The sequence below is a fragment of the Hippopotamus amphibius genome, chromosome 15 (assembly GCF_030028045.1).
Source record: "Hippopotamus amphibius kiboko isolate mHipAmp2 chromosome 15, mHipAmp2.hap2, whole genome shotgun sequence".
In the NCBI taxonomy this organism is placed as follows: domain Eukaryota; kingdom Metazoa; phylum Chordata; class Mammalia; order Artiodactyla; family Hippopotamidae; genus Hippopotamus; species Hippopotamus amphibius.
Window position 1 is genome coordinate 8728885 of NC_080200.1, and position 18263 is coordinate 8747147.

The 18263-nt window shown below is 47.3% G+C and overlaps 2 protein-coding genes across 8 annotated transcripts; one reads left to right on the forward strand and one right to left on the reverse strand.

Moving 5' to 3' along the window:
- Window positions 1-2282: 2282 nt before the first annotated feature.
- Window positions 2283-4498, reverse strand: UBL5 (ubiquitin like 5). The gene is made up of 6 exons (XM_057710068.1): window positions 4421-4498; window positions 3786-4021; window positions 3379-3445; window positions 3087-3170; window positions 2890-2927; window positions 2283-2432 (listed from the first exon to the last, which is right to left on the reverse strand). The coding sequence occupies exons 3-6, from the start codon at window positions 3432-3434 to the stop codon at window positions 2389-2391; spliced, it is 222 nt and encodes a 73-aa protein (XP_057566051.1). The 5' UTR covers window positions 3435-3445; window positions 3786-4021; window positions 4421-4498; the 3' UTR covers window positions 2283-2388.
- Window positions 3937-16633, forward strand: FBXL12 (F-box and leucine rich repeat protein 12). Of its 7 annotated transcripts, none has more exons than XR_009049264.1 (5): window positions 3937-4499; window positions 4958-5042; window positions 5496-6654; window positions 7192-7393; window positions 7593-8736. XR_009049264.1 is itself a non-coding variant. In XM_057710066.1 (3 exons), the coding sequence occupies exon 3, from the start codon at window positions 15229-15231 to the stop codon at window positions 16048-16050; it is 822 nt and encodes a 273-aa protein (XP_057566049.1). In that variant the 5' UTR covers window positions 3937-4499; window positions 4958-5042; the 3' UTR covers window positions 16051-16633. The 7 variants fall into 7 exon arrangements, 3 of the variants coding, with proteins under 3 accessions (XP_057566049.1, XP_057566048.1, XP_057566050.1); XR_009049265.1 differs by having other exon boundaries at window positions 6375-6654; XR_009049266.1 differs by having other exon boundaries at window positions 4081-4499; window positions 7328-7393.
- The last annotated feature ends 1630 nt before the right edge of the window (window positions 16634-18263 follow it).

Sequence of the window (18263 nt, forward strand, 5' to 3'; positions counted from 1 at the left end):
TATCCTGGTTGGCAAATGCTAAGTCCTACATCATCCACCACCACAGTTCCAGACACCACAAAAATCCCTACAGACTGCTCTTTTATGTTAAAAAAAAAGGTGGGGGGGACTTCCCTGGAGGTCCAGTAGTTAAGACTCCACCCTCCCAATGCAGGAGGCCTGGGTTTGATCACTGGGCAGGGAACTAGATCCAACATTCATGCCACAACTAAAAGATCCCACATGAGGCAACGAAGATCCCACATGCCGCAACTAAGATCTCAGCACAGCCAAATAAATAAATGAAATAAATAAAGCAAAACAAAACTCAATAAAAATACTAATTGAAAAGAATGAAACAGGGCTTCCCTGGTGGCGCAGTGGTTAAGAATCTGCCTGCCAATGCAGGGGGGACAGATTTGAGCCCTGGTCCGGGAAGATCCCACATGCCTCAGAGCAACTAAGCCTGTGCACCTCAACTACTGAGCCTGTGCTCTAGAGCCCATGAACTACAATTACTGAGCCTGAGTGCCACAACTACTGAAGCCCATGCACCTAGAGGCTGTGCTCCGCAACAAGAGAAGCCACCGTACTGAGAAGCCCTCGAATGGCAATGAAGAGTAGCCCCCACTTGCCACAGCTAGAGAAAGCTGGCGCGCAGCAACAAAGACCCAACGCAGCCAACAAATAAAAATAAAAATAATAAGATAAATCTTAAAAAAAAAAAGAATGAAATAGGTAATTTATATAGAAAGATGAAAAGTAAAGCCTAAAAAAGCAAACCTCTAAATGGTATACAAATTTTACAGAGTATATGATTATTCCAATTATATAAAAACTACAGGTTGTATTTCAGAAAATTTCTAGTCACGCAAATGTTAATTATTGCCACTGTCATTAGGGATGTTGTAAAAATAAGAAACTTAATTTTTAACAAAACATTTGGATTTTTTTACAACAGATATTAGCATAGTCATTTTTTAAAAATAAAATTGAAGTTTATATAAATGCATTGAAAAAGGCCTGACCTTGGGAGAGAAAACGGGCCAGGAGGGGGGTCTTACTTTTAGCCTGTAATTTTCTATGCTGATTTGAAAACAAGGACTCACCTTGCAAGTTTGTCATGAAATTTAAAAAAAAATTTTGGGGTTTATTTAAGCAGACAGATAAGGATACTGACCTATAGGAGCAGAAAGAGCAGGCATACCAGAAAATAGACATTTCTAACTTTTCAGAAGGAAGTGGCATCCTAGGGACAGGAGGGAAGCCTGGCGGCAGGTGGGGGGGGGGCCCAGTGGAGATCAAGGAGAGACCATCATCCCAGACAGCTGGCCAGGTCTGTGTCCCAGGAAGGTTGGTGGTAAAGGGAAAGCAGAGGCTGGGTGGAGCAGTGGGCTAGGCTTGAACATGGCTATGTCCTGAGGAGGATCAGCGAGGTCAATACACAGAGAGGGGAGAAGGGATGGAGCGAGGTTCCAGGTGAAAGTCTCGAAGCAGCTCCAGAATGTGGCTCTGGGAAACGACAGGGCCAAGATCGACCCTAGGATCTGTGGCCAGGGGAACAGAGGCGTTTTTGGTGTCCTGTCTACTCACACCTGAGGGAAGACTGGAGACGGCTAATAACGCCAGGCATCCTACTGTTTTAACTCCATTATCTCATCATTATCTGATGGAGATGTGATTGTCATCATGGTGCCCCTTTTTAGAAGAAGACACTGAGGATCAGAGAGGCTGACTCCTCCAAATTCCACTGCTAATGATCAAAACTCAAATCCAATTGGTCTGACTCTGGAGCCTGGATTCTTCTTATAACCTATGCTACACTGTTTCACTCTGTCCACAAGGATTTCCTAAGTGCCAGGAACTGTGGCTGTTTAATCATGCTTTATCTCATCTCCACTTCACAACACACCAATGAAGTAAACACTATCAGTTCCAGTTTGGATAAGGAAATGAAGGTTAAGGGAGATTAAGTAACTTGCCCAGGGTCACAGTTGGTGGCACAGCTGGGATTCCACCCATAGTCTGTCTGAATCTAAACCTGTATTCCTAACTACTACAGCTACTGTCCTTACTCAGAGGTTCCTTGGTCTATTAGGATGACAGTCCCCAGATCTCCTGACCTTCAGAGACACATGGCTAGCCCCAGAGCTCTGGTCTTCCACTCAGGCTCCCAGTCTGCTGGCTCCCTCATTGATCCAATCTTGAACTCTTATTGAGCAGCTGGGTACTGCGAACACAGTGACAACCAGATACCAATTCTCCCCTCAAGAGACAGCCCTCACTCAAAGATAACAATGAAGCAGCCTCTAAAACTTTTATTAACATCAGTTTTCAAAAACAAGCATCCATATCTGTGGAGGGGTGAGGGTGGGAGAAAAGAGAAGGGCAGGCAAAAGGAATTCGGCTCTATTGGTAATAAAGCTCCAGGTTCATCCCATCATGGATTTCATCTGAAGTGAAGGTGTTAAGGAATCCTCGCAGTGGGCTTCATCCCCACTCCTCCTATCTCTCACAGCTGGGTTAGGGTGGCCCCATTTTGGACTGGGTCATTTTGATTTGGAAAGAATCCAAACCTTAAAAAAAAGTTTGTTCCTTCGGCACGACAGACATGCCGGAGTCTCACTCCACTCTGACCTCCTGTCCCCACTCAGGTGGAGCTCAGTAATAAATACTTTGAGCAGAAAGTGCCAGTCTTACAAGCCAAGTCAAAATATTTCACCAACCACCCCACCCTCCTCCCCCAACAAGATAATTACATAGTTCCCATTTTCTAAATACTTACCATGTGCCACATACTAAGTTAAATACATTATGTACATAATCTCATAATCTCAGACTCTAGTATTGAACAAAGAGAACCAAGTCTGGGTATGCAGACTCTTCCTCAAGAACTCAAACAAAGGATACAGTCCCCCAGAGACACGTGGTCCTTAAAAATCGTGTACCTGCGGGATAAAAACTTTTCAGAAAAAAGCCTAAGGAGGCTCTTCATCCTGGAGGCAAGCTGAGGAAGTTCTGCCTAAGCAAAAGGCTGGTTGCAGCGCTCCCCCAATCAGAAACCTGGCCTCCTCCTGTCCGGCCCCCAGCTCTACCCCTGTACTCACCACTTCTTCAATACGATCTTGTTCCAACGGGTGCCAGTTTGGGCTGCGATCAGCTTCTTAAGGTCCCCGATGGTGTCATCAGTACTAGGCGCAGAGGAGTTAAGGAAAATGGAAGAGGGAGGTAGAACGCGAAGAGGGCATTCCAGGCCTGAATGCACTCTCCCAGGACCCCATTCCCGCCCCCCACCCCCCACCTCGGCTTTAACTAAAATCACCCTACAACACAGACTGAGGTGCCTGCCTCATGCCAAGCACCCCCGGAAGCCACCGCCTCTCGGCCGCCAGTGGATACTTGCATTTAACGCGGACCTTCTTCCCCAGACGGTCGTTGCAAACAACCTCGATCATCCTGGCTGGAGCTATAGAGGGTGGGGATCCGGAGGCAACAGAATCTGAATTTCAGTGGTCCCCCCAGGCCCCAAGGCCCCCGGCTTATTGAGACTTAACGTTCAGGCCCCTCTCAATCCCCCAGATCGGAGTCTTCCTGGGCCCCAAGTCCCGTGTCTTAGGACCTCGGCCCCCAAGGCGACCGCGGACCCCAGGCAGCCGCGCGCCCCATCTCCCCGTTCCCCGCCCCGGCCCGGTCCCACTCCAGGTAGCCTGAAAGCCGCGCCTCGCATCTCGCAGGCCGGCGGATGCTCCATGGCCGGGTCCCATCAACCCTCCCCGACTCCGGACCTCTCCACTTGGTCCCCTCACCTCGAATCGCCGGGAACCAGCCGACGCCACAACCTGCTCGGTCGAATGCAAAGCCTCGGCCAGAGTCGACGCTAAGAACCGATGCTAGGAACCGGAAGCGGAAGTGCGCCGCCGGAAGCTCCGCCCCCCTCCTCCCAGAGCTTGTCAACACGCAACCCAGTTCGCAGCCCCAGGCTGGATGTGGGCTTGAGGTTCCCAAGAGCAGCTTTGGAGTCCCAGGCCTGGGTAGAGGGCACCTGTGGACCGAGCGTAGGGCCGAATGAGGGTCCCGGTGGGGGAGGGGCGTGGGGAGTCCGAGATCATGGACAGGCGCCCAGCCATTTGGATGCAGTTAGTTGAAGGCTCTTCACTGTGCCGAGACGCCGTCTAGTGTGGCATTTCGGAGGGCGGGGATGTCCTCCCGTTTCTGAGCCCAACGAAGCCTCTAACTGCAGCTTCAGGGCCACGGGGAACCTGGGTCAAGTCCTGCGGGCATCCCGTCCGCCCCACTGCCTTCATTCAGGGCTGGGCCTCGGAAGCGTTTTGTTCACGCCTGCCCTCTGGCTATCTCGCCTGCTCCCAGAGGCATCTTGGGTGCAGACTACAGTCAGTAAGTGAAGGAGCCTCCTGATCCTGGCCCGGATACCAGCACTTACCAGAGTGGAGTTTACGTTGCACGCCTACCTGCAGCAATGGCGAGGAAGCTGGAAACTGCACAAGTGCAAAATCTCCCAGGTCTGTTATCTTCAAGGAAGGTCGCTCCCGCCCTGCAGGCGGCACTGTGTACCAGATCCCAACCTCGCCTTTCAACTCCAAAGCAGCCGCTGAACTGGTCTGGTTCCCCAGGGCTGGTGGGACAGGGAACACCCCTCCCTTAATCCAGCCTGCCAACGGAACTAACTGCTGAACTGTTCCTTCTCAGCAGACATGATTCTCCTAGTTTGGTGAGCCTAAAAGGCTTCACTCTGCAAAGGGGCCACCACTTCTGATTCACCCAATCCACCATCTCAAACTAGAATATGAGATTAGGTGGAAGACATGAAATGCCTTTCTGGGGGAAAGAGCGGATGCTCTGTGATCCTGCTGGGGCTGTCCTGCCTTAGGGGATTGGCCCAAGATGTCCACCTCAAACGCTAGACTCAGGGGCCTCCCTGCTTCAGGACTTTGATCTGTTATTCCTCCGACCCCTGCAGAATCCCTCTGAGTGGGCTTGAGAGGGCAGAGAGTCTGAATGGAAAGCTTATTCTGATTGGAGACACAGCCTTCGGATCCAGACAGGTGAGTCAAAACCCCTAATATTAAGGTGTGTGGTCTCAAAACTTCCCCTCTCTGATTCTCACTTTACTCTTCTATGAAAGGGGATAGCAGTCCCCATCCTAGGAGTAAGACTTGGTCTTGGACCAGCCCCTGATGGTCCTCTTGCAGAAGAACAGATGGGGCAAGAGGGGGAGATGGGAAGGTCAAGGGTGAGCTTGAGAGAACTTATGTGCCTGAGAAAGTTTAGAAGAAGCAAATCTTTGCATTCTCACAGAAATACTAGGTCACACCAGGTGTTGATGGTGGTTACCACTAGATAGTAGAATTGCTGAGTCTCATATTCCTCTTTTTGGTGCTTTTGGTGTTTTTCCAGATTATCAGCAGTGAGCATATATTACTTTTGTTATCAGGGGGGAAAGTAAATGTTATTTTTTTAAAACGAGAAGTTCTAATTTTTCAATGTTTGTTTCAAAGGTAGCTAGGGCATTCCCTGGTGGTCCAGTGGTTATGACTGTGTGCTCTCACTGTCGAGGGCTCTGGTTCAATCCCTGGCTGGGGAACTAAGATCCCACAAGGTGCGTGACGTGGCCAAAACAACAACAACAAAAAACCCAAAAAATTTTTTAAAATTAAAAAAAAAAGTAAAGGGAGCTAAAGCACAGGATCGTGATGCTGAATTATGGGAGGGGGAATATTGGCAAGGGGTGAGGAGTGCTGCTGAAAGGGGAGGAAAAGTCTGGGATTGCGGGGGGCTTGGGCTCCATGGTGAGTAGTGGGGATCTACTGGGGGGCTGCCAGCCGCCACTGGGATGAAGCATCCTGAGGAAGTGGAGGGGATGGGCAGTGGAAAGTCCCAGGACTAGGCTGCCACTGCTGCCCCTCTTCCAGAGCCATGTGGGAGGGGGAAGGGCCTTAGGAGACCTCTCTGCACATCCTGATAGATATCATTTGGAGCTTCCCATGAAGGGACTCAGTGCCTGCCCATTGAGGGCCAGCACAGCCCCACCCTCCTGTCTAGGCAGCCGAAGGACCAGCTGTCAGTGCTGCTCCTGGGAGGAGGTAGATGCTTCTCAGGAGGGAGAGTTCTGGGTCACGACTCAAGGAGCAAGCAGCAGGGACCCTCTGCCCCTTGTTGCCAAAGTTTCTGACCCAGAGGAATGAGCTTATATGTGGAGGGTCCCATCCCTCCACCCCTGTATGCGTGATGGAGAGGAGATGGTTCTCAGGAAACCCCTGTAACTGAGCTGGGGGCAGGGACACCTGAGTTCTGCTGAACTTAAAGGTTCACCAGAGGGGAAATACTCTTAGAGGTGGAAGGAGTTGCTCAGGAGTTCCCTTCCCCCAACCTCTCAGCCTGTCAGCAGGCCTTGGAGCTGTAGCAGTGACCAAGGCCAACCTGCCATCCCAGAATTCAGTCTGATACAGGAGGAAGACAAGTAAAGAAGAAGACAAGTGAAGAGGTCCTTGCAATACAGTGTGACACGTGCTGTGATGGGGAAGCACAAGGCCCCAGGAGCAGAGGAGACATTGCCCCTGTGTGATGGCATGGGTTTTCCGGAGGGAATCATAACCAGAGAGCTCCGTGATAGAGGCCCACACTCTGGCATCAGAAAAATCTAGGCTTGTGGCCCTGGTGAGCGACTAGACCTCTGTGTGTTTCTTTTGGCCTTTCCTTCCACAGTTGTAACATGGTTGCCAAAGCATGAAGCATTTTTTTTTTGTGCCTGTTTGAGGAACAGTATCAAAGGGGTTGGATTTATTGATAAACATTTGGAACTTTTCTTTTGACGTCATACTTGCACATGGTAAAAATTCAAGCAATATGAAAGTGTATGTACAGCAGCATAAAGTTTTCTTACCCTCCAGACACCAGGCCCTACCCAGGGACAACCACCATTAAAAGGTTTCATTTTCTAGTCTCTGTGTCTTCAAAGATGTGATACAGAGCCTCCCAAGAAAATGATAAAAACTTTCAGATGTTAATAACATGTTGCACTAGGGATAGGGGCTTTGTATTTTCAAGTAACAAAGTATTTCAAGTTATGTCAAAGGGCAGAAATGAATGACTTAGTTTTTATACAGGCTTTTATGTATAAAGTAAAACACATAATATGTATTCAATGAAATCAAGCTACATACACTCTTCTCTACACTTTTTTGTTTTTAAAAGCAAACAATATTGTAGCGATTGTTCCAAGCAGCACAGAAAGACCTACTGCATTCTTTCTGACAATTTGAGATCCTAGAAGTGGGGTTATTGGGCCCTACAGGGGCTGCAATCTGATATTACCCAACTGTCTTCGAAGATTTTGCATCAATTCTGCTGCAGCTGCTGTGGTTGAGAAGGTCTGTCTCCTCACACCAAGGCCATTGTGAGTATTTTCTGGCTTCCTCATCTTAATCTGATAGGTGACTACCACAGTGTTTTACTTTTTATTTATTTATGGATAAGTGAAGCATACATATTTTTTAAGCTTTATTCAGATATAGTTGATATACAAAACTGCACACATTTAACATGTACATCTTAACGAATTTGCTTTTTCTTTTTTTTTTGTCCGCCTCTCATAGCTCCCGGTATCTTAGTTCCCTCACCAGAAATAGAATCGTGCCCCTTGCAGTGGAAGCACAGAGTCTTAACCACTGGACTGCAAGGGAAGTCCCAGTTTGTATTTTTTTTTTAAGATTTTTTGATGTGGACCATTTTTAAAGTCTTTATTGAATTTGTTACAATATTGCTTCTGTTTTATATTTTGGTTTTTTGGCCAACAGGCATGTGGGATAAGATCCCTTAGTTCCCTGACCAGGAATTGAACCCACACCCCCTGCATTGGAAGGTGAAGTCTTGACCATTAGACCACCAGGGAAGCCGCCAGTTTGTATTTTTAAAAGTTTTCAGTGTCTCCAATTTTGTGTGTGTGTGTGTGTATTAAAAACAAGTATTGCCAGGGAATTCCCTGGCAGTCCAGTGGTTAGGACTGGGCACTTTCACTGCCGGGGCCCGGATTCAATCCCAGGTCCGGGAAGTAAGATCCCGCAAGCCGCACAGTGCGGCAAAAACAAAAATAAAACAAACAAAAAACGAACCAAACAAAACGAAAGCAAGAACAACAAGAAACAAAAAACCATGTATCGCCATTATAAAGCTCTGGGGAGTGTGATTTGGCAAAATCTATTCAGCATTAAACTTCACATATCCTTTGACCCATCAACCCAACTCCTGGTTATTTATCCTAGAGAAAGAAAAACACAGGAAGTATATGTTACATATATGTGTGAATATATACATATGCATACATATGTAAGAGAATGTTTAGCTCCAATACTGTTTGCGATAATAGGCCTGGAAGCAACCTGAACACTCATCAGTACGGGAATGTTTGATTAAATTTCACTGCACTTGCAAATTGCAACTTTAAAAGTGAGTGATATATATAGAAAAATGGTACAAATCAACTGGTTTGCAAGGCAGAAATAGAGACACAGATGTAGAGAACAAACATGGACATCAAATGCGGAAAGCGGGGAGGGTTGGGGGGGAATGAATTGGGAGATTGGGATACCAAATTGTACACTCTAAATATATGCTGTTTATTGTTTATTAACTGTATCTCAATAAAAGTTCTTTTAAAAAAAGTGATATATATCTGAAGGGAGTGTAATTCAGGCTCTGTGGAGAACAATTTGGCGCCATCAATAAAAGTGAAAAATTCAACACGTCTTTTAACAAGCTATTTCACTCCTACAAATTTATTCTCGTGTACATACATCAAAAAGCATTAAGTAAAAAAGTAGAGGGGCTTCCTAGGTGGCGCAGTGGTTAAGAATCCGCCTGCCAATGCAGAGGTCACAGGTTTGATCCCTGCTCCAGGAAGATCCCACATGCCGCGGAGCAACTAAGCCCGTGTGCCACAAAAAAAAAAAATAAGATAAAATAAAAAAAAAAAAAAAAAAAATTTTGGGCTTCCTAGGTGGCGCAGTGGTTAAGAATCCGCCTGCCAATGCAGAGGTCACGGGTTCGATCCTAGCTCCAGGAAGATCCCACATGCCACGGAGCAACTAAAGCCCGTGTGCCAAAAAATAAAAATTAAAAAAAAAAAAAAAAAAAAAAAAAAGTAGGGACTTCGTTCTCCGCCTTGTCCTCCGCTCTTGGCCCCGCCTTCAATCCCGCCCTGTAGGGCTTGTCACCGCCCCAGCCACGCCTTCCGGGCTTGGTCCGAGCCCCACCAAGTCTAGTTCCCGCCCTTAGCCCCGCCCCCGGTCCGCATCGCCGCTCTAGCTACGCCTTCGAAGCTTGGTCCGGGTCCAAAGCCAAGCCCCCGAGTCTCGTCCGCACCCTTAACCTCGCCCCCGGGCTTCGTCACCGCCCTGGCTATGCTTCCCGGGCGTGGTCCTAGTGCCGAGCTACACCCCCGAGCCTCGTTCCCGCCCTCAGCCCCGCCCTCCGGGTCGCGTCATCGCCCTAGCCACGCCTTCCGGGCTTGGTCCTAGTCCCCAGCCCCATCCTCGGTGCCGCGTTCAGTTCCCGTGTTGGTCTGGCTCCAGGGCCCAACCACGTCCCGGCAAGAAGAAAGCCTAAACTCCGCCGGCTATCGGAAGCCGCGACCACCTCCCTGCCGGCACCCTCACTTCCCCCCGCTTCTTAGAGTCCCCCAAAGCGAGTCCCTGAGTCCCTTTAGCCGGAAGCGGAAGTGCGTGTTGGCGGGATGATGGCGACTTTTGCGGACTTACCTGACTCGGTCCTGCTGGAGATCTTCTCCTACCTCCCGGTCCGGGACCGGATCCGCATCTCCAGGTGCGGCCCCGCCCCGCGGAAGGGAAGAGCCGGGAGGGGGGCGCACCAGGAGATGCACATCTGGTCCCCGCGGGGCCGGGGTCGTTCTAACGGCGGGTCCCCTCCCCCAGGGTCTGTCACCGCTGGAAGAGGCTGGTGGACGACCGGTGGCTGTGGCGACATGTCGACCTGACGCTCTACACGGTATGCGGGGTTGGCCGGGCAGGCCCGGGCCGCGGTCGGGTTGGCCCGACCTCGAGGACCAAGCCTCCAACCCTGTATTTCGAGCGAGGCTGTCCCGGTTGCATCCCGGCCTCGTCGCTTACTTGCTCCGCTGAGACCTCCAGGCCTCAGTTTCCCCATCTCCAGAATGAATATTACCAAGGTCGTGCAAGGAAATGGCTTATTGATGAGTTTTCATGGAGAAATCATTTTCCATAGTCAACTTATTTCCAGAATTAATCTCCTGAGTAGTTCACCCAAACCATTTCCACTTGCTCCTATTTGCATTTTATTTATTTTTCTTTTTATTATGAACGATTTCAAATACATATAGAAATGTATAGAGGATAATGTCTGAAACCATCTACTCACCACCTAGATTTAACCTTTTTAACCTTTGGCCTTATTTACTGCAGATCTTGTGAAACACATACAAATGTTTATATATTCACATATGCATACAACATTCATAGGTATATTTCTTGCACTTTTGAAACCCTCCTCAGAGGTAACCACTATTATAGAGTGGATTTGTATCACTTCACGGTTTTATTTACTTCCTATGTGTGTGCCCATAAGCAACATACAGTATTGTTAATGTGTTTCGAAAATTTAGGTAGCGCTATTCTACTCTTTAGATTTAGATAATTAAATACTATTTTACTTATATATCCACCCATAACCAGCTTTATTCACACATCTCTTGAGATTTATTCTAATTAGCACTTGTAAATCTAATTCATTCCTTTTAATTGCTGTTAAATGAATATACCACAATTTGTTTATCTGTTGATATTTTCTTGTTGACAGATGGGTAGGTTATTTCCAACTTTCTACTATTACAAACAGCTTTATAAGACAGTGTCTGCAACTGTGCATATGAATCACCTACGGGGATCTTGTTAAAATGCAGATTCTGATTCAGTGGCCTGGAGTGGGGCCCCAGATTCCGAATATCTAACAACTTTCCAGGTATTATTAATGCTGCTGGTTCTTGTTCCACAAGAATGTCCGTGTGTCTGTCTTCTTGTGTCCAGGTACCAGTTACTCTGAAACCTAGAAGTACAATTTCTGAGAGGTAGGGTCCTTTATATTTTCTCATTTTCAGTTCTTCATCAGCAATTCCAAAATCAAAAAGCCAGCAAAGTGAAAAGGTTTTTTGTAAGCTTGGCACAAATTCATTTGGTGGCAACACCTGATGTGAACTAGTGTGAGGCTATTAATGTCCTTTTCCTTATCCCACTTGGAATAAAAGTCATATTACACTGAAAAATGTTAATCTGATAACAAGGTGCTGCCCTTGACCCTTCTGATGGTATTATAGATGGTGTTTGCACCGTATTCAGAATTCTGAAACCCATCTGTCTCCAGGAGTTTTGGATAAGGAATTGTGGCCTTGCATAGAAATTATTATTTTTTTGTCGTAACGTTTTTTTGAAATTTTATTTATTTATTTATTTATTGGCTGCGATGGGTCTTTGTTGCTGCGCACAGGCTTTCTCTAGTTGCCGCGAGCAGGGGCTACTCTTCATTGAGGTGCGCTGGCTTCTCATTGTGGTGGCTTCTCTTGTTGCAGAGTATGGGCTCTAGGCACGCGGGCTCAGTAGTTGTGGCTTGTGGACTCTAGAGCGCAGGCTCAGCAGTTGTGGCGCACAGACTTAGTTGCTCCGCTGCATGTGGGATCTTCCCAGACCAGGGATCGAGCTTGTGTCCCTGCCTTGGCAGGTGGATTCTTGACCACTGTGCCACCAGGGAAGTCCCTAGAAATTATTTTTATTGAAGTCACCTTTAAAAAGATTTTTTCTCTAGTAATTTTTTTAACCATTTTATTATGAAAAATTTCAAACGTATAAAAGTTGGAAGAATAGTACAGAGAACACAAAGTTGCGCACCATTAATATTTAACTACATTTGTTTTATCACCTGTTGACCCATCCATCCATCCCTCTTTCCACCTATCAACCCATTTTATTTTTTAAATACACCTCAAAATAAGTTGCAGACAAGAGTCCACTTCATCCCTAAACACTTTAGCACATGTAATAGAGATTAACTACAAAACATTTGCTTTGTGTTTCTCTTTTTGAGGTTTAATTTTTAAAAATCACACGTCATGAATAATTCTTGTAAATATGTTGAAGTAGTATAACTATGTAAGGTGATGGATATTAACTAGACTTATTGTGGTGATCATTTCATGATATACACAAATATCGAATCGTTATGTTGTACACCTGAAACTAATATAGTGTTATAAGGCAATTATATCTAAATTAAAACAAAACAAACAAAAAACCATTGTATTGCCACAGATGAAGCTAAAAACCTTTGATGGTCATCCCCTGGTAACTTCAACCCTTCCCCAGACTAACCACCATTATAAGTGTGGAATATTTCCTTGTATCCTGTCTTCTGTGCATTTATACCCTTGGGTCTGAACAGGGAAGGAAAGTGCAGTGGTTACAAGAGCAAGATTGGCCTTTGGAGTCAGGCTCTATTGAATCATAGCTGTACTCTGGCAACAAGATTCTGGCCAATGCATTTTTCCAGAGGTACTTGCTACATAACCAGGTACTGTGTGAACTTTCTAGTTCAATGCTCAGCACTGCACCTGGCAAACAGTAGGTACGCAATACAAGTTAGCCATTATGGTTGGAATAATTGTACTCATATAAAATATATAGTATTGTTTCTTTTTTCTTTAACCTTTAAAGTATCATTTTGCCACTCTTTCCTGCTTGTCTTGAGGAGTTACCCTTGTTCATATCTCTGGATCTACTTTGTTCTTAGTTGCTGCCTACTTGGCTGTTATCAGCTGTTATTAGTTTTTGCTGTTAAAACCCCAGTGTCAGAAACCAATGTTTCTGTACGGTAAATTCCACAAAAGAGGTATTACTAGGTCAGGCAGTGTGGGCATTTAAACCAACTAAAGAATTGGCTTAAAAAAATAATAAGGAGGGGGAGCAAAAAAAAAATACATACACAGGATTCAAAACATACAAAATAATAAAAAGTGGAAAGTAAGGCCTCTCCCTACTTCTGTCACCTGAGTCACCTTGTTCTTTCCTAGAGAGGCAGAAGATGCTCCTATTTTTTTTTTTTTGGCCATGCCACGTGGCTTGTGGGATCTTAGTTCCCTGACCAGGGATCAAACCTGGGCTCTTGTGAATTCCTTGATGGCCCAGTGGTTAAGAATCTGCCTGCCAATGCACGAGACACTTTTGATCCCTGGTCTGGGAAGATCCCACATGCCACGGGGCAACTAAGCTCGTTCGCCACAGATACTGAGCCTGTGCTCTAGAGCCTGCAAGCCACAACTACTGAAGCCCACACACCCAGAGCCCATGCTCTGCAACAAGAAGCTACCACAATAAGACTGTGCGCCGCAACGAAGCGTTAGTCCCTGCTCGCCACAACTAGAGAAAGCCCGTGCACAGCAACAAAGACCCAATGCAGTAAAAAAATATATAAAATACCTGGGCCCTTGGCAGTGAAAGCTAGGAGTCCTAACCACTGGACTGCCAGGGAATTCCTGCTCCCATATTCTTAAAAACAAAACAGGTGCCAGTGGGTGTCTACATTTTAAATTTCAGTAAAACCCACCAGATTGCATTCCAAAGTAGCCAGATCAAGTCCCACCAGCAGAACCTGAGAACTGCTTCTCCACATCCTGGCTGATGTTTGATATTATGAAACTTAAAAGATTTTCTCATTTTGTCCTTTTACAAGTAAGAGTGACTCAACGTATGGTTTTGTGGCCATTTAAAATTTTGCCAACTGTGGCTTCTACTCTTGCGAGTTACCTTTTAGTGGCCAATATTTCTAATGAGTCCCTTCCCCTTGGCCTGGACTTGCAGGTCTAAATTTGATCAGGAAGATTTGATTCTTCCGTCAAAAGTAGTCAACAGGGAGGAGGGATAAATTAGGAGTTTGGGATTAAAATATACATACTACTGTATATAAAATAGCTAACCAACAAGGACCTACTGTATAGCGCAGGGAACTCTACTCAATATCTTGTAATAACATAAAATGGATGAGAATGTAAAAAAAGAATATCTATCTATCTATCTATCTATCTATCTATCTGAATCACTTTGCTGTATATGGAAAGTAACACAACATTGTAAATCAACTATATTTCAATAAAAAATTAAAAAAAAAGAATTTGGAAATATAAGGATTAGGGATACCAAGAACCCAACAGAGAAGGCATAACTGAGAGGTAGGAGAATACCCTCTTGCCTGGTCATGGATTTTGCTAATAAAAAATTAATGTTTACAAAAAAAATACTCATCAGATTTTATGATATGCAATTTCTTTTTTCTGTCTTTTTTTTTTTAAGGTAAAATGTACATAGAATAAAATGCACGGGGTATCAGTTAGTTATTGTGTTTTATTCTACTGAGTCTAAGTTCCCAGGGTTAGTTTTTGCAGCTTTCACTAATATCAGACTGTGATTTTTTATTTTTTTAACCTAGGTCTAATTTACCTGGGGCAATTTAACCGTTTCAGTTTTTTTTTCAATTAATTAATCGATTTATTTATGGCTGCATTGGGTCTTCCTTGCTGCGCACAGGTTTTTCTCTAGTTGTGGAGAGCAGGGTTTCTCAGTGTGGTGGCTTCTCTTGTTGTGGAGCACGGGCTCTAGGCGCTCGAGCTTCACTAGTTGCGGCCTGTGGGCTAAGTAGTTGTGGCACACAGATTTAGCTGCTCCGTGGCATGTGGGCTCTTCCCGGCCCAGGGATCGAACCTGCATCCCCTGCATTTGCAGGCGGATTCTTAACCACTGCTCAACCAGGGAAACCTACCATTTCAGTTTTATTTTGTGTTGCTTATTTCTATGAGGAGGTGGTCATTAAGAAAGAGATAAAAATATCTTTTTTTTTTGATGTGTGGAAAAGTGAAAGTGGATTCACTTTCTTACTTACTCCAGAAGGTAATGAGAATCCACTCTGTCGCTAGAGACCAGATCTGTTATGGTCTCTTATTGCCATTGCTTTTGTTCAAACCTAGAGGTTAAAACAAGTTAAATCATCCTGTTACTCCTGGGGAGATATCTGGTTGGGTGAGGCTGGTAAGGGAAGGACAGAATTCCCAGGGAGCATCAGGACCTCAGCTGGCGCTTGTCTGTCTCAGGCAGGTGGGGGCCTTGGAAGATGCCCCACATCTCTCCTCCCAGTCACCCCCCCCATCTCTGGCTCTTACAGATGCGGCCTAAAGTCATGTGGCACCTTCTTCGCCGGTACATGGCATCCCGGCTCCATTCCCTGCGGATGGGCGGCTACCTGTTCTCGGGCTCCCAGGCTCCCCAGCTGTCCCCCGCCCTGATGAGGGCACTGGGCCAGAAGTGCCCCAACCTCAAGCGCCTCTGCCTGCACGTGGCCAACCTGAGCATGGTGCCCATCACCAGCCTGCCCTGCACCCTGAGGACCCTGGAGCTGCACAGCTGTGAGATCTCCATGGCCTGGCTCCTCAAAGAGCAGGACCCCACCGTGCTGCCCCTGCTCGAGTGCATCGTGCTGGACCGCGTCCCCGCCTTCCGCGACGAGCACCTGCAGGGCCTGACGCGCTTCCGCGCCCTGCGCTCACTGGTGCTGGGCGGCACCTACCGGGTGACCGAGACCGGGCTGGATATGGGCCTGCAGGAGCTGAGCTACCTGCAGAGGCTGGAGGTGCTGGGCTGCACTCTCTCGGCTGACAGCACCCTCCTGGCCATCAGCCGCCACCTCCGAGATGTGCGAAAGATCCGGCTGACCGTGAGGGGCCTCTCAGCCCCCGGCCTGTCGGTCCTGGAGGGCATGCCGGCCCTGGAGAGTCTGTGCCTGCTTGGGCCGCTCATCACCCCGGAAATGCCTTCCCCGCACGAAATCCTCTCCTCGTGCCTCACCATGCCCAAGCTCAGGGTCCTTGAGCTGCAGGGGCTGGGCTGGGAGGGTCAGGAGGCCGAGAGGATCCTGTCTAAGGGGCTGCCCCACTGTATGGTCATTGTCAGGGCCTGCCCCAAAGAGTCCATGGACTGGTGGATGTGACCGCACCACTGGTCCCTGGGACCCCTCTCAGCTTTTATTAATGAGCCCCAGACCCCCTGAGCAGCACCTTGCTGTGCGTAGGTCATCAGGCTGGAGAGCCCTGAAGGCCATAGGTAGAGAGAACCCAGGCCTTGGCTCCTTTGCATCATTGGAATCGTGGTTTGCCAGCTGTGTGGCCTCTGTGACATCAACCAGCCTCTTGGATTCCCTGTCCTCACATCCAGAAATGAGGAAGACCATAGCTACCTCTTGGTTATGTTGCAAAGCCTTACTCTTTACCAGCCCTGAGCCCCGAGAAGGTCCTTGATGAGGAGCCATTCAGGAGTTAGGGAGACCTGAGGGGCCAAGGCCCCTTAGGAAGCCTGGAAGGGCTGTCAACGCATGCGCACTGACACACCATTGACATGCTGACACACCACTGACACACTGACACACCATTGACACGCTGACACACTATTGATAGACGTACATGCACACAGGAGACACGGAGAGAAGGGCAGATACAACTCATGCTTTGATGATCAAAATGTTAATAAAGGTTCTAAGTTGTCCTTTCAGTATTTTGTATTCTGTATCTTCCAAGTTTTCCACAATATATATTATTTTGCTATTAAAGAAAAATAATCATGTTTTTTTAAAACAGCATTCGGTTTATTCATTCAACAAAGCTGTCTCCAGCCCCTGCTCTTTTGCAAGCACGGTTCTAGGCACTGGGGCCACAGTAATGAACAAAACACACACCGGGAAGAAGGCAGGGTGGTAAACGGGAACACATGCATGGAATAGTTTCAGAGACTCTGAGACAATAAACCAGGGCCACGTGATGGGTGCACGTGTGTTTGGTTGCATGCGAAAGGTGGGGCTCTCTGAGCTGAGACCTGAGAGGTGAGGAACCAGCCCCGGGAAGCACTGGGAAAGACAGGAAAGGCAATGACCTAAGACGGGAGTGAGCTCAGCAATTTCCAGGGATGGGAAGAAGGTCCAAGTGGCCGAGGGAACAAGGGATGAGCGATCACAAGTGAAGTCAGAGAGATGATGGGGAGAGGTTGGAAGGGTCTCACAGGTGGCTTTGGTTTTAGAGGTTCAATAAGTAGCAACTCCTTTTCCTGCCTTTTGAGTCTGAACCACTTGAAAGGTGCATGTGGCAAACTGATAGTGATCCTGTGTGCCCACCTGTGAAATGAGCGTTACTTTTTTTTTTTTTGAAGTATAGTTGATTTACAATGTTAATTTCTGCTGTACAGCAAAGTGATTCATGACACACACACACATACACACATATATATACACGTTTTGGGAGGGGGCATGCTGCATGGCATGTGGGATCTTAGTTCCCTGACCAGGGATTGAACCTGGGACCCCAGCAGTGGAAGCGAAGAGTCCTAATTGCTGGATCACCAGGGAAGTCCCTAGGACCTTGTTTATCCATGAGCATTACTTCTGATCTGAGCTGGGTAGGAGGATGTGTGTGGCTCACCACCTGCCTGCCAGCTCAGCATGCCTGCTCTGTGGTGGGCAGAGCCAGAAGAGAGGAAAGGGGGTTGAGCTGGGTACCCTTGGTTCCTTTTTCCAAGTTCATCCATCAGAGAGGATGACTCATGCTTTTCCCACTGGGACATCCAGTGGAAATTCCTTTCCCATGTGGTCACATGAGGACTGGGGTATGAGTGCTCCTCCAATGTAGCCATGATTAAGGTCTACTTGTCCCACACTGTGACCAAACCTAGCAGCTCCTGCCCCGGGCATCTGGGGGACTGAGTTGATCCAGGCTGGGGCATGAGCACTGAGAACATCTTGAGATGGGAAATGAGGTCTGCTACCTTGGTGGAGGGTGTCTGGAGATCTGGGGTCCACTGCGGGGAGTGTGAAGGAGGGGTTGATATCAGCCCTGTCATCATCTCTAGGGCTCTGCTGGTGGCCCTGGAGATGGGCTGCTGATGCCTTACCTGGAGCAGCTCCGGGGGAAGAAAACCTTCCGTACTTCCCCTCTCTGCCTTTCCGGTGGGAATGGAGCAACAGACGGAGTTAGAGGTAGTGGTGTACACAGAAATGTTTAACTGCCAGTGGTAGCAGGTGGTGGGGGGGGAAGTCCTGATTCACAGTGTTCGCGGCACATGCAGGTTTCTGTGGTGTAAATACTCTGGCTGATTTCAAGCTACCAGCAGCTTAACAACTAGCTCAAGAAAGTTGTAGAAATTCAGCAGTCAGCTCCT

Excerpts from the sequence above, each read along its gene's own strand:
- UBL5 (XM_057710068.1), bottom strand. The coding sequence starts at position 3,434 with ATGATCGAGGTTGTTTGCAACGACCGTCTGGGGAAGAAGGTCCGCGTT. Across the intron at positions 3,171-3,378 it reads AAGGTCCGCGTTAAATGCAA|TACTGATGACACCATCGGGG; the intron begins GTATCCACTGGC and ends CTCTGCGCCTAG. Across the intron at positions 2,928-3,086 it reads AAGATCGTATTGAAGAAGTG|GTACACGATTTTTAAGGACC; the intron begins GTGAGTACAGGG and ends TTTATCCCGCAG.
- FBXL12 (XM_057710065.1), top strand. The coding sequence starts at position 9,728 with ATGATGGCGACTTTTGCGGACTTACCTGACTCGGTCCTGCTGGAGATC. Across the intron at positions 9,817-9,926 it reads GACCGGATCCGCATCTCCAG|GGTCTGTCACCGCTGGAAGA; the intron begins GTGCGGCCCCGC and ends CCCCTCCCCCAG. Across the intron at positions 10,000-15,228 it reads TCGACCTGACGCTCTACACG|ATGCGGCCTAAAGTCATGTG; the intron begins GTATGCGGGGTT and ends TGGCTCTTACAG.